Source organism: Dermacentor albipictus, chromosome 8, assembly GCF_038994185.2.
Source record: "Dermacentor albipictus isolate Rhodes 1998 colony chromosome 8, USDA_Dalb.pri_finalv2, whole genome shotgun sequence".
In the NCBI taxonomy this organism is placed as follows: Eukaryota; Metazoa; Arthropoda; class Arachnida; order Ixodida; family Ixodidae; genus Dermacentor; species Dermacentor albipictus.
The window spans coordinates 101079661-101092021 of NC_091828.1; the positions used below are offsets into that span (position 1 = coordinate 101079661).

Sequence of the window (12361 nt, forward strand, 5' to 3'; positions counted from 1 at the left end):
ACTGATTCCACTCTATGACCGCGAACACGTCACAATGTTGGCATGATGACCCCAAACTGAGGGACGTGAACGGTTCTGCTGATTCTACCTTCAAAGCGTGCACCTCCGAAACTTGAGATTACGCAAGGTCGTGCACAAGGTGTGCGCGAGGACAGCGCACATGAAGCCTCCAGCTATCTTGGCTCCCCAAACCTTTGCCTCCGCCGGAGATTGTCTCTTAGGTAGAGCGCACGGCCAGAGGAGACGTGTGCTCACCTCCTCCCCACACCACTCTTCCTTGCGTGCGTAAAAGACAGTGTACAGTTTGCAGAAAATAGCACCTCTTTCACTTCACAGTCACTTTTTCTCTCAAGCCACAAACCTTCTCGGCTCGCACTCGGAGCATACGGCGTGCGGGAGCGCACTCGAATTTATACAGAACATCACGGCGACGCCAACGACGACGACAAACATGTGTCTGGAGTGTCCATATGATTGCTATTGCAATAAAGCTGTGTTCCTTTCTTGAGCACAACGACAGGATTTTACGTGCGGAGTATTGTAACACTATTTAGAATACATCAGTGGTGTTGCCTGTAGGCGCCAACAGTGGATTGCGCTGTGACATGAAGTGGAAAGTGACGTTAAAGGGTGCATGAAAGTAACTGCGGGCAATCGGAGGGGATAAGCTCAACGTAAACTTAAGTTCGTATATTTGTGCTTTTAAGCCGAGTCCACACGTACGCTTGCGGACGCGCGCGAAGCACCTGCTAGACTGTACTAGATTGGGAGAGTGGGTGCAACGAAGGCTCCGCGCTGAGGCGTTTATTTATTGAAAATCCAGATGGCGCCACTCTAAGCGTGCACGCACTTAGAGTCGACGTTCTTGGGTTGAGGCAACGCCCCCATAGACACTAGCGCCACATTTCCCTCTAGGGTATTTATTTAGAAACTCTATGCTACACGCAGAAGCGGCGGCGGCACGGACGTGTCATGTGATCTGCAGGTGCATGCCGCCTAGTGATCTTGCTCGCTGTGCTCCTTTTTTTGCCTTCGTTCTTTTCGATGACAACGATCATGCTTAAGAAAAATGTGGACACATGACAGCCTCTCCTAGCATTGACTGCTATTTAATGCATAGACCGCGGAAGATTCCGAGGCAGTTGGGCAGTTGCCGGAGACGTTGCAGCTAGCCGTGGCATGTGCATGGTCATTGAACTTGAGCGCGGGTTTGCGTTTTCTTGTCGCGCAAATGTTGCTTGTCACTTTATTCGTGCTGTGAATGAACACTCCGTCATTGACGTGCGATGTTAGCGTGCGCTTATGTGGCTCGACGACTGGTTTCGTGTGATCGTGCCGTCGGCGCCTTGATGTGTCGCGCGCGATGGCTATCAAGTGACCGGCATACGGATGAACCGACGGCCAACGACCGGCAGGTAACTAGTGGTAGTCGTTAACTTGACTCGGATTTTATGTGGTGTGCGACTATTCCCTCAACAGGTGTGCGGCGATGAAAGCACGTTCCAGGGGCACATTCCTGAAGGTGAGATGCCACAAGAAACTTTTAAGACTAGGAAAGTGCATTATAGTGCGTTCTAGAATGGTCGCGTTCTGCCGGGAGTCGGCTATAACTGTGCGGGAAAGCACCCGCAGATTTCTTAGAACTGCAAGAAGTTTTATGACGCTAGGCTTCATTTTCATTCCGATACGTTCGTGCAACAATTGAACACGACCAGTCTAGAGGAGGCACTGACATGGTGTACGATCGCAAAGTCTGTTTTGCTCGTCTCCAGGCCAGATCCTTAAGCGCTGAACGTTGTTCTAGTGTGTCTTGGCGTATTCTGCGCAATAAATAACATTTCCTTTGAATATTAACTGTCCATCATTATTCCGTTCTGCAGCCTTATCACAAAATTTATTGCGTAGAATTTACTTGAATGCTTGTTTTCTTTCTTTTGAGGACTTTCAGTGCGTCGTTTGCTCCTCATAGAAGTTCAATAAGTTACACATTGTGTACGTGACACCAGTGGGCAAACGTAGGTTGTAAAATGGTGAACAGTGGATGATCACTATATATATAGTGATTGTGTGTATCTACCATGCCCTCGGAACATAGGTACGTAGACCGTTAGGTACAGCTGGGTGTCTGCTGGGTGTCTTTAAGAGTCCCGTGATTCGCACAAGAATGCTGAAAGGCAACAGACAACAAATATTCAGATGAATTCATTGAACTGTCATTCATAGATTTCTACTTTCAAAAAACTCTATTTTGGTCATATGGCCAGCTTGTTTAGATTAATTAGCCTGTTTAGATTAAGCATATAATTACCATGTATCTTCATTACTACTGCAGACTACAATGTTTCTTATAAACTGTTGGTATCCACTTTTATGGATGTACCACAAGCTGGAAAAGTTTGATGCTGCTTGCCTTGAGGAATCGGTGGAAATTGCCAAGGACACTAGACATTCTACCTAGCCATGTCAGTATTTATGCACTCTGACCTATTTCACACTGTATTGTGCTGTGCTTGCTTACTAACATGCCAATAACTAAACAGACTCTAGCACCCCTAATTAAGATTACTGCAAGCAGCTGTTGAACACAAGACACTCAAAATTATCTTTCTGCCCTCTTTTCCCTTCATTTGCAAAGTGACGTTTCAAGCCTACATTATATCCAATGCGAGTGAGAAGGTGACAGTTCCCACCCATCCGCATAGGTCAGTGAGCTATATATATATGCACAGGTTGGCAAAGGAAACAAAGATCAACTTGTGAATGGAATAAACGAGAGCGCAAACTTCAAGTGGGATGGAAAGGAAGACAGAGACACAGGACAGGCAGTGTTTCTTTCCATCCCTTTTGAAGTTTGAGCTTTCCTTTATTCCATCGTAATGAACCATTTGACTAGCCCAGCAACACATTTTGTTAAAGAAAGGTCAACTTGCTCATTAAATATATTTTGGCTTGGGGCTTACTGAGACTCGTGTCATCAAAGTAGGACACGACCAAGCTTATTGATCATGCGCCAAAGTCAGACCCTGCCGAACTCAAACTCGCAAAAATAAGACTTTGGCAGGTTCACTCTGACTCTTGGGCTCGGCAACTTTTTTTGCTAGGCCTAATCATGATCTTTATCCATATCCCACGCCCTCTCTTCACTTCACACAAGTATACGCAAGACATATTTTATGATGCCTAACCCCTTCTGGCGACAGGTAATTCTGTCCATTGAAAATTTAGTTTCACCACATTTCCATGCATATTAAAAATCATGAAACATGCACAGCTGCACAATGTGTAAATATTTTTCACTTCTTCAGTGAGTTCCGTCAAGTTTTCAGTATCGGTAAGTTTTGTCAGTTTCAGTAAGTGGCTGGACACCTGTCCAGCCACTTAAGAAATGTGCATGATGTAAAACACCAAAAAATAATGAAAGAAGTGAAGCAACCCACTGCACTATGGCATACTACACCGAAATTATACACCCGGCTCTCTGCCTTCCAACTTGTTTTACTGAAACACTTTAATCATGTTATTCAAACTTGCAGCACCGATCCAAAATGAAGTGTTTGAAGATGTATGCAACATGTTTTCAATGTTATTTTCATCAGTGTTCTTACTTTCAATGCGCTATTTTAGCCTGCACACAGTGCCTGAAGAGGCTAATTTTGCTCATTCCGGACATTTTTTTGACGTAGCAAGGAAATGGGCTTTTCTTTGCTAATAACTGCTGTTGACAGCAGAATGTCAAGCTTACTGTGCTTTCACGCAATATTTGTTGAAACATTGCTGGTTCGTAAACATTGCCTTGCATTGCATATTTTTTAAGATTGTGAGAACATGTACACCAGGAAACATATTCTCGGATGGTCACTTTTGAAGATATCACTTTCGGTCTGTGCTGATTGGCTGGTTGGGCAAATCCACTTGAATCATACAACGCTCCGTGTACTATCTAATGCGAAAGTGGTAGTATCCTCGAAAGTGATCGTCCAAGAATACGTCCCCTTGTATGCACCACTTCGTCTATATTATGAAGGCTTCATTGTTGCCATTGTTATGTCTTACTTTGTCTAAAGTCAATAAAAGTGTTTATAGGTTCACTATAACAATTTCATAATTTGGATAGCAAGCCCATTTCAAGGCTTTTCTATGCCATTGAGGTGCGCACTTTGTCTTGTTCATCTACTCGGTGAAGACAGCACTCTGAAATAAATAGCTGAAGAGACAGTCCTGTGCTCTAGCATTTGGCTAGAGCACAGGACTTGTGACTGAAAAACTTTGTGTCCCTATGTCAAAACTGAATTCCACCTCATTCTGGGTATTCCTCCTAGGAGAACTGGAGATCTCCTATAGCCGAAGCAGTGGACCAGGTGGTCAGAATGTCAACAAAGGTAAGTGACATTCAGTGAGGTGAGGTAGAATTCTGGAGCAAATTTAGTGTGAGGTACACCTGACTGACTAATAGGTGAAAATATGCGCACACAATGAAGTTAGCCAAGCATATGTTTTCAAATGCCCCACACATGGCTTATATGGGAAATGGCACAGGCAACTATGTACCTAAAAAATGTGCGAACACTTTTAGTAACTTTCCATTGCTTAAAAGCACATTGGCTGTTAAAGTGTAAACCTAAAGTAGATGGGCAATCTAGTAAAGGTCCAATTGCAGGAGCCAGAAATGTTCATTTGTATGACGAATACTAGCTCAACTTGCATGGATTGGCATTCTTGACAATGATCAAGTCACGACGATTTTTTAAACCTGAACAACTTAAACAGGTGAACAGATTAAACATAAGATAGGTGATAAGATTACATGTGGAATCTTATAACTAGTTGTACCAGTAACTGTACCAGGCAGGTTTCCAACTATTAGGCAGCCATTTTTCAAATGTGCCGTATTCTGTGCGAAATCTGCAACATTTCCTCACCCTAAAACCTGGCCCTCTAGCTGTTTAACTGTAAGAATAGTTGACCGTATGCACTTTACAATGCATCCATGCCCAAGCAAGTTAAATAAAGTTATGTCAACTCGATAAGTGACACTGCTTGTACAAGGGATCTTGCAAAGGACATCTAGAAGTGGAACTTTACTGTTTCATTTACAATACAGAACATGAGGATTGTTAGAAAAAGGTTGACAAAGCTCTCACCTCGTGTAGCCTGAACAGGGATCAGCATTAGCTCACAGACCTATTGAACGATATCTCACGTGGCAAACTATATTGAGAAATGTGCAAGGTGTAAATCACATAGAAAACGGGTGTTATGTACATAAATAATGAAGGAATATGAAACAGCACCCAATTAACAGTAAAAGGGCACCTGTTATATAATGGTAGACAACTTTCTGTGGCAATTAAGGGAAAGCTACAGGCATGCAGCGCATGTGTGACATTGTTCCTGAATACAGTCCCACAGCCTGATTCGTGCTTGTTTAAAGCTCGAGAGCAGAACATGCGAATGTCTTACTTGATAAGCTAACTTAAATATTCACCTACATTAAAATAAAACAAATTGCACCACTCGTTATGTTAGGATTCTTTTATTCTGCTTCTTTATTCTTTTGCATTTTGGCGAATCCGAAATCTTTGCGAGTAGCAATTTACACTGATTCAGTATCTGCTCCGACATACTGAAAAAGCAAGCACTCTCAAACTCTTCCAGATTACCTGGCATGGCAACACAGGCAGAAGCAGCTCTGCCCCGGTACCTTTCCCTCCATTTCCACAGAAACATGTTTGCGAGAGTAGTAGCATGCGAAGCAGTGCTAAGATATGCTCAACATTGATCTATATCTGACCAACATTGGTATACACCAGACATGCCTAGAACAATGTTGGTCTGACGTGGGTCCCGCTCACAGTGATAGGCAGCAGCGTTCGGACATTTTGTTATTTTATGAGTAGGAATGTGCAGGTATTTATATTTGTTTATTTACACCTAGGGTTAGCTTGACGACAGCTCTCCTCTGCTATGACCTCCAGAAATGCTAGAGCTCTTTTAGGCCCTCCTATTTTCAGTGCTTTGTTAATGAACAAGTTGATGCCGGTTCATGATTACGGGCAGTGCGAAAGCTCAAAGGCCGAGAGAAGAAAGAGTTCAAACATGACAGGCACTGAACTTCAACTAAATTTTATTGACAGAAAATTCTGTCAATAAAATTTTGCTGAAGTTCAGCACTTGTTCATCTTGAGATCATTCTTCTCTTGGTCCTTGGGGTGTTGTGCTGCCTGTAATCTTGACTCAATTACCATGAAATTAATGATCGTTGTCATGAAAATATCATTAAAAATTATGTTCTTGTGTTAAAGGATTTTTTTACATGTTTTCTGTGTTGGAAAGTGTAAGCTGTAGTTTGATGCAGAAGTTACGTGCAGTTTGTAGCAGCAAACAAAAAAAACACTGAAAATTTTGGTGCCCTCCCTTTTCTTGAGAAATGCTATTCGTTGAATATTTAAAGGTTATTGTGGCCTGTGGGAATTCTCTCTTCTTTGACTGCCCTGCGTGCAGTGAACAGCAAGGTCGAGATTCGCTTCCATCTTGAGACGGCCACCTGGATACCTGCTGAGGGTCGGGAGCGACTAAAGACCCAGGTAACTGCGCACATACGAGCGGCATTTCCATGGTACACGCGCACCAGGCACGTAGTCCCGTGAAAAGTTTACTGGAAGGATTTTATATTGTTTGTATGTAGCAGTAACTTGTAACATCCATTGGCTGCATGGTAAAAATGCCCAAGCCGCCATCATACCATTATTTCTCTACTCAAAACAACTTTTCTTTCTGCCCAATGGGTGATAAAGGAGCTTAGGAACTCTAAATTTCTCTTTGTTGCTGAGCTATGGGTAGCTCAGAATTTGTCTCCGAAGGCAAACTTTGAAAGGCACCCTCTGATGTTGATCCGAGATCAAATAAAAAAAAATTGTCTGAACCCATTTAGAAGCAAACGATAATGTGGCGGTGTTCCAGCAAGTCTTGTGCCTGCCCATGTGGCATTCTGTACCATGGCCACGCTCTGCTTGCCGTTTCAGTGGGGCCACCTAGTGAACCGTCGCGGGCAGCTTGTGCTCAACTGCGACGAGCAGCGCAGCCAACTGGCCAACACACGCATCTGCCTCGATCGGTTGCGATCCCTGGTGACCGAGGCCTGCCGCTCGCCGCCCTCCGGTCCCGACGAGGCCACCCAACACTTGCACGAGAAGAGGTTGGCATTTGTGTGCTTTGACTGTGCAGTCAAAATGTGATGATAAATTACAGGGATTTACACCTAAAAGCCACAATGTGGCCATGAGAGATGCCCTACCAGAAGGGCTCTGGATTAATTTTGACCATCTGGGCTCCCAAAGCTCGGAACACAAGCATATTGGTAAACTTCCTCCGTTATAAAGTGGCCGACACAGCCAGGAGTTGAACCCATGACCTAAGAAGTATGTGTTTCGCCATGGTTGACCATGGATACATGCCTTGCAAGTCCAGCAAGCAATACATGCATTACCACAGTTCCAAAGGTTGGCCGACCTAAGAGTGCTATTGTTGTTTCAATGTGCAGATACGAAAACAATGGTGCTCTGGGTGTTTTCTCTACCATCTTTCTTTTCATCCCCCAATTCCCTTTCCATTGCATAGGGTAGCAAACTAAACACACTTCTGGTTGACCTCCCTGCCTTTTCTTCACCTGTCTGTCTCTGCCCCTGAGCACCGGCACAAGCTGGCGGCCGGACAGTTTTACAGAACGAGAAGCACAGATATAAGGGGCAGGGAGCGGGAACATCATTGGGAGCTGCCAGGTAGATTGGAAGGCAAGCTTCCGGACTATGGTTTCGAATTTTTAGTGCCACGGTGTGCAAATTGTGCATGCAGGCCGGCTTTCCCAGCCACTGTTGTAGCGTCCTGATGGTCTGAAATACAGATGCTTCTAAACTTTGCACATTCACGTGCATGTCACAGAATCTCAGGTTGTCAAAATTTTTCCGCCAAGCTCGGCTACAGTGTTGCTTATGGCCCAAGTTCTGCCTTGGCACGATAAACTCCATCAGTCTAGCAATTTCTCCAGGCCTAGCTAAAGGCGCAAATATAGTACGGCCTTTCCAGCGTGCCATGCAGCAGCCACTGAAATCGGATACGTTATGCCGGCGACACCAGGACCGGGGAAAATTTTTGCCCTGTATAGTTCGATGTGTTGAACGTGGCCAGTAACAGGACAGCAATCAGCTGTTGCCACAGCACATGCGCACAAGTACACCACGAGGATGTGCTTTTTTCGTTTGGCAACTGCGCAAGCTCACTGCTCTCCTTTCAGTGCACCCGAAATGTATGTAGGCCAGCATGCTGCCGGCCAGTCGAGATAGTGCGCAATACACTGGTCTAGTGGCTCCTGCACGAGATAAAACATGCTTTATTGCCGCGCTGGCCACACCAAAGCACGGCGAACGCTGCCAGCCATGTTAAACTAAACAATGCTAAACGATGCTAAATTGCAACCTGCAAAAATGCGAACTAAACGATGCTAAACTGTACAGGCGTCCACTTCGTGGCAGCGCAGCGTAACTGCCCCGTGCATGCCACGCGCCCTGTAACGCCAGACTAAATCAGCACCTTAAGGCATAATTAATGGTAGTTGACTGCTTCGGCCATGGAACCAGCTCTCACAAGGGTGGCCCTGTATTGCAGGCGGGCTCGAGCCTCAGCCCGAAGAGTGGAGGAGAAGCGGGCCAGGTCTCAGTGGCGGCGTTTCAAGGAGCCATCTCGCATCCTCTAGGCCAATGGATCGACACTGCAAATCGCTCATCTGAGGAGACAATCGAATTGTGTGTAAAACTGCCTCTGTTGGGCAGTTTGCCTGCTGCCACTAGTCACGTTTGCATGTGTTTCAACGTGCAGCTTTAACGCGCAGAAGTTTGCATGGAAATATAGTTCCGTGGCACAATAGCCTACTTTTGTTGTAGCATGTTACCTGACTGCTGCTTCAGAGCTGCTGAATGTGCAGCCAAACCTGTTGTCTGGCCAAATAAAGCGCTACAGCCGTTGCAGAGCTTGTACCACTGTAATGCCTCGAAGGTTGAGAGAGTGTTGCCCTCACTCTCCAGATAGTCACACGGCAGTGTATCACTTGCAGAGTGACATCGAAGCTTTTGACAAAGACAGGCCCCTGTGCCGCTATTTTAAAGGCTTTGAATAAAGGTGTATGCACACTTAATGTGCAGAGCTCCCAAACTGAATTTAAGTGGTTCCCTTATGCTCCTGTTCATTCTGAACCTGCTGAGTGGTCACTGCGATTGTTACATTACACAAGCATGTTGCATACTTCTTGTGCCTTCCAGCAACTTCATGCTGCGGCATAATAATTATTTGCTTAATCCTTGAATTTATCTCTTTTAACTGCACTGTCACTTCAGTTATGCTTGTTGGGCCCATATTTTGTAATGATCCATTTAATGTCTTGTATAATGCAGCACTTATGGAAAACTAGGGTGGACTGATAGAACAACACACACCATCAGTGCTGACTCACAACTGACCAGTTTATTAGATCATTTATGCATTTGTGCTTGTTTATGCAAGCACAAATATACATGTGACATGAGTTGCCACAACTGTCTGATTTGTACAAGCTTTTAAAATTGTCTTCTGCAGAAACATAATTCCTTTGCTTTGAAAATCAATTGAAGTTCGGCTAACGCTGTCTGCCTTTTCACTGCAAGTCTGTGTCTGTCCATCTTGTTCTCTCTATTTGTGCTGTTCTTTATCTGAAGTTAAGCATTATCTATTTAATTGCAATCTACTTGATTTTAATTTTCTGTTTCTTATTACCTATCACACTGAGTAGCTGATCATGGTGAATAAGATTGGTGGCACCCAGGTCATTGGTGAAGGGTCAAATGAAGGGAAAATGAAACCCATTTGTACAATATATGGGCCCTGAAGGTGTGTTAATTGTAGTTAAGTTGGAGAAAAAAACAGAAGTTTGCATAGCTGGTTGATGCAGGCCGAAATGGATAAAACTCTTGTTATCAAAATTACTTCTGCAAGTATCTTCTACTCTTGAACAAACAAAACAAAAGCTTGTACAGCTTATTTCTGCAGCTGTAGCTGCTCTGCAACTGTTGGGGCTCACACTTTGTTGTAGCACATTTGTGTTCATGTGCAAGGCATAAAAAGCTTAGCTTGGGAGTCATGGAAATGCAGACTGCACCTATTCTTTCTGTTCAGCCCATTGATACTTTTTGTCGCAATGGGACAGGCATGTTTCAGTGATCATTGCTTGGTGTTTGGAGTTGTCTTTGGGACCAGAATTGAAGAAATGCAGGTCCTGCTGGCAAAATTTGATCCAACATGAACTCTGCCGAAATGGTTGGTCTAAATTTGTAGTGTGCCTGGAGTGCTGGATAGTTCGCAGTGCATCTGAAAGTTGGCCAGATTTCTACTTGCAGAGTTGCCTTCCTTTTTTTTACTTCTCTTTCATTGAAGAGATGAAATAACATCATCATCACCTTTTATGTAAGCTACAAGGACAGCATGCAGAACATCAACTTTGACTTTATCTGTAATGTGTTTTACAAGACATGTAACAGAACTTGCTCAACTACGGTAGTTCTCAATGGCACATATCACTAGCAAGAAATTTTGTTCTTTCTGCTATAGATGCTGATTATTGCAGTGAGACTAGTACAAATAGTGCTGCGCTTATGCAATGATTGGTCACAACATAGAGGTAGTGCAACGAAACAATCGTGATTGGTCACAGTACAGTATGGCACAGCGGTTTTTGAAAACATTAAAAGTGCTTGCTTTGTGTACTATCAACAATATTCAAACCTTTGCTAATTTTCAAAAAGAAATTGATAACCAGTCTCAATATAACAATATGATATGACGATGGATGATATAACAATGAATCATTTAGATAATGATATAACAACATGTCATTATTTAGATTGACACAAACATGTAATACAACTGTAGATGTTATGTTTTCTGTACTAATTTCACATCACAACTGAGGTACTTGCACATGAATATGAAAACGCCCTCATTTCACTGATTAGCTTGCGGCTGTCGCCGACTGAAGAAGACGACACTGTCAAGGGATATTGAATGCATTATTAAAAAAGACACATTAACGTCGGTGATTACTTGTTATGACAAGCACATGCTCTTTTGATCACACTAGATTATACCTTCAAAACATGAAATGCTGACTGGCCCAGAATTTTCAGGCATGTTGATTGCCATGTCTCATATTGGCAGGCAGATACGCTACTAAGAGCCATTAATTGTCAGTGCTTCTATTGCCATATTATCAGTTTTCTTAGACCATGCACATATATCTGCCAGCTGTTACAAACTTGTCACAGGACTGAGTTATACTTTAAAGCCAACTAAAATTGAAAGAAACTAAAGCAAGATAGCACTTATTGCTGAACACCGACTATGCTGCAGTAGTTTTCACAAGTTCTTTCATTTAATCTGTAATGACTGCACGCTTGCTTCATGCCTTTCTTGACTCAATTTACATAAAAGGAAAGGCATCTGTTATTTTGCTTTTAACTTCAACTCGACCTGATGATAGTTTGGTGAAGCAACTAACCTTAAATGCACAGTTTCTGTGGGAGGTGCTAGTCATAACTTCATTGTGTTGATCACATTAATTACAGGTGGCTTCATGTAATTGTGAGATATCCCTATTATTTAAGAACATTCTCAGCAACTCTGTCTGTATGCTGGAATATAATGCACATTATACGTGCCATTAGAAGTAATGCTGTAGTCACTGTCATTCTGCTCTACAACAATAAATGCGATAACCACACCAATTTTTCCCAAATGCATGATGCCACACAAACCGCACAACATGTAAATTAACCTTTTAAGAACTTGTGCATCCCTCAAAGCCAACATGTAGCTAATAACTGCATGCAAACATTAACTGAATTCAACCACATAAGGGCTTTTACGTACATGTTTTAGTAAGATTTAAAAATAAAAAGGAGTTGTTAACTAGCTACCCGCCGTGGTTGCTTAGTGGCCGTGGTGCTGGGCTGCTAAGCACGAGGTCGCGGTATCGAATCCAGGCGATGGCGGCCGCATTTCAATGGGGGCAAAATGCGAAACCACCCGTGTACTTAGATTTAGGTGCACGTTAAAGAACCCCAGGTGGTCCAATTTTCCGGAGTCCCCCACTACAGCGTGCCTCATAAGCAGATCATGGTTTTGGCACGTAGGACCCCATAATTTAATGTCAACTAGCTGAAGCAAGTCGAAACGGCCTCAAATGGCCATGTCAAAATTATGCAGTAGTCCATCCCGGATATATCGAACTCGAAGGGGTCGCGAAATAGTTCGATATACCGATAATTCGAAATGCCAAACA

General features: G+C 43.5%; 1 protein-coding gene across 1 annotated transcript; it reads left to right on the top strand.

Annotated features, from left to right (window-relative positions):
• The first annotated feature begins 944 nt into the window (after positions 1–944).
• On the top strand, positions 945–9183 carry LOC135913762 (large ribosomal subunit protein mL62-like). The gene is made up of 6 exons (XM_065446402.1): positions 945–1415; positions 1480–1522; positions 4320–4379; positions 6502–6584; positions 7023–7195; positions 8662–9183. Exons 1-6 carry the CDS (start codon positions 1287–1289, stop codon positions 8747–8749), a joined length of 576 nt encoding a protein of 191 aa, XP_065302474.1. The 5' UTR covers positions 945–1286; the 3' UTR covers positions 8750–9183.
• The last annotated feature ends 3178 nt before the right edge of the window (positions 9184–12361 follow it).